This window comes from Castor canadensis, chromosome X (assembly GCF_047511655.1).
Source record: "Castor canadensis chromosome X, mCasCan1.hap1v2, whole genome shotgun sequence".
NCBI lineage: Eukaryota > Metazoa > Chordata > Mammalia > Rodentia > Castoridae > Castor > Castor canadensis.
The window spans coordinates 145458302-145460801 of NC_133405.1; the positions used below are offsets into that span (position 1 = coordinate 145458302).

The following is a 2500-nucleotide window of genomic DNA, read 5'->3' on the forward strand; positions in this document are numbered from 1 at the left end:
CTCTGGTGACGAGTGGCGTGTGCACATGCAGAAAGGACAGGACGAGGAGGAAAGGGCCCCGTTTGTACCTAGAAGGGGGACATCCCAAGGGATATATTCAATCCCTCCCTTCTCCTTCATGACGGGTGGCGTGGGAACGTGACGGCTGGGGCTTGGGCATCCATCCTGGGCCATGAGGTATGGCAGACAGCAAGGCACGAGGAACTGGGATGCCGGCAGCCTCATGGTGTCCCCAGCCTGGCCACGCCGGGACACAAGTAAACGTCTCTCTCATTTTACTTTGGAGGCTCTGTGGTTGGTTTTTTTTTTTTCCCCTGTGTGTCACTGGGTAAATTTAATCCAGGGACGGTGGACAAATGCTCTACCACTGGGTCCCCAATTTTAATGCCACCTGTGAGCCATCTTTTCCCCTTTTAGACAGTGGGGTGAAGGAAAATAAATACGACCATCCGCAGATGTATACAAGGCCTGGGCAAAAAAAAAAAAAAAAAAAAAAAAAAAGAAGCGGGTGAGACCCCATCTCGACCCACGAGCCCGGCATGGTGGCTCACGGCTATAATCCCAGCGAGTCCAAATGCAGAGGCGAGGAGCTGGAGGCCAGCCCAGGCAAGAGGCGTAGAGACCCCATCTCAACCAAGTCCCCAGGCACGGTGCTGCGTTCCTGTAGCCCCGGGAAATCGGTACCTGTCGATAAAGGCCAGGGCCTCCCTGGTGATGAGGGACGACACCCTGTCCTCCCTGAGGGGCTGCTGGACGATGTCGTGGTTCCTCATGAGGACGCAGTTCCAGCGCCGCACGAACCCGTAACTCGAGTACCAGGACAGGAAGAAGAGGACGGCCACCAGGGCCAGAGTGACAATGACAGCCCAGGGCACCAGGACCCAGCGGGCGCAGACGGGGACGAGCAGGAGGACGGGGAGCAGGGCGAGGACCGCCGTGCTCACCCACATCTTGATGCGCAGCTGCCGGTGCAGCTCCGGGACCCGGCCACTCTGACACTCGTTCAGAAGTCCCAAAGGCATCCCGAAAAAGTAGTCGAAGCCGTGGTTGAGCGGGTGGTGGCAGTGGTCGTTGCGCGAGGCGCAGCTCAGGCCCTGGTGCCACTTTCCTGGAGGGGACACAACGTCGCGGTTGTCACCGTGTCGCTGCTGTCGGCAGTTTGTGCGAAGGACTCGTGATGGCTGCAGCAACGGCAGCCAGGTTGCGCCATGAGGCTGCGCGTGCAAGATGGCCGACGTCAAGCGACAGGAAGTGTAGAATGACTGTATGAAAGGGGTCCAGTTTACACGGGTCTCTGGGTTCCCCTGAAAATGCGTCTGAAGATGCCAAGAAGGCCACCGACGTCCTGTGACCCCATCACCTAACCCTGTCACACTGAACCCAGGCGGGATGGCCGACTCCACGTCCCCAGTATTGTACTCAAAAATCCTGGCCGCTTTCGAGCAACTGCAGAGACGACTGGAGAACTCCCGGCCACTGTCTGTGCAGACCAGTCCCGATGTCGGGGACCTGCGCCCCACATCCCAATGCCGGGGACCATCCCCCCCCCATGTCCCAGTGACAGGCAAGAAAAATTTAGCAAGACCCCATGTCAACCAACAAGGCAGCTATGGTGGCAGACGACTGCAATCCCAGCCACTGAAAAGTTACAAATCGGGAGGATCCAGGTGGGAGATTGGTCCAGACAGAAAGAAAGACCCCGTCTGAACCAACGAGGCAAGCATGGCGGTGTACGCCTGCCATGTCGGGTCCTTGGGAGGCAGACATCAAGTATTTGAGGCCAGCCACGCGACAACTGAGAGACCCCATCTCACCCAACTAGCCAGGCATGTTGTGCCATTCCTGTAGTCTCAGGGACGACAAAACCCCATAAGCGTCACAGCCTCCACCCCGTGACCCAGCGTCAGTGACCTCCCCCCCCCCCCCGGTCACAACGTCCCCCGTGCCTTACCGATGAGGCCGGTGCGGTACCCCCGGTGCTGCAGCAAGGTAGCGAAGGTCGTCTCGTTCGGGGGGAGACCCCCTGAGCTCGCGAGCCAGGTGAGACTTCGGTACATGTTGTTGGCTGAAGCCATCCCTAAATCCACGATGACACGTTAGCCAGCAAGTCCCTCTTCCTGGACACTGCTGTTGACCGAATACTGGGGATCGTGGTGAGATGGCTGACACTGTCCAGAGACTCCCCAACTCCACCATTCCCTCCCCCGTTTCCTCTTCACTGTGCGGCCATAAGCCTGTCCCCCAACCTTTCCCCTCGTTTGAGCTTCTACACCCTTGGGGACCAGAATGGCTGCCATTGCTCCTTCACTATGGAAACGCACCCACAGTCTGCACCCGACATGGCTCGCAGACAGACAAGGAAAGACTGAATGGAGAAGGGTAAATTGGAAGCAGGTTTGTAAGGCCTTGTCCACACAAAAGGCTATTAAACAAAAAGGTTTCTCTTTGCAAAATTCCCTCTCCTTTTTGGTTGGAGGACCCCGGTGGCCTCACCGGATCG

The 2500-nt window shown here is 57.7% G+C and overlaps 1 protein-coding gene across 1 annotated transcript in view; it reads right to left on the reverse strand.

Annotated features, from left to right (window-relative positions):
* The window catches only part of LOC109683437 (arylsulfatase H-like), a 19003-nt gene that overhangs the window by 7957 nt on the left and 8546 nt on the right, over positions 1-2500 (reverse strand). The window contains 3 exon segments of the mRNA XM_074063448.1: positions 685-1108; positions 1952-2077; positions 2494-2500. The exon segment at positions 2494-2500 is cut by the window's right edge and continues 115 nt beyond it. Coding sequence (XP_073919549.1) covers positions 685-1108; positions 1952-2077; positions 2494-2500 — 557 coding nt within the window.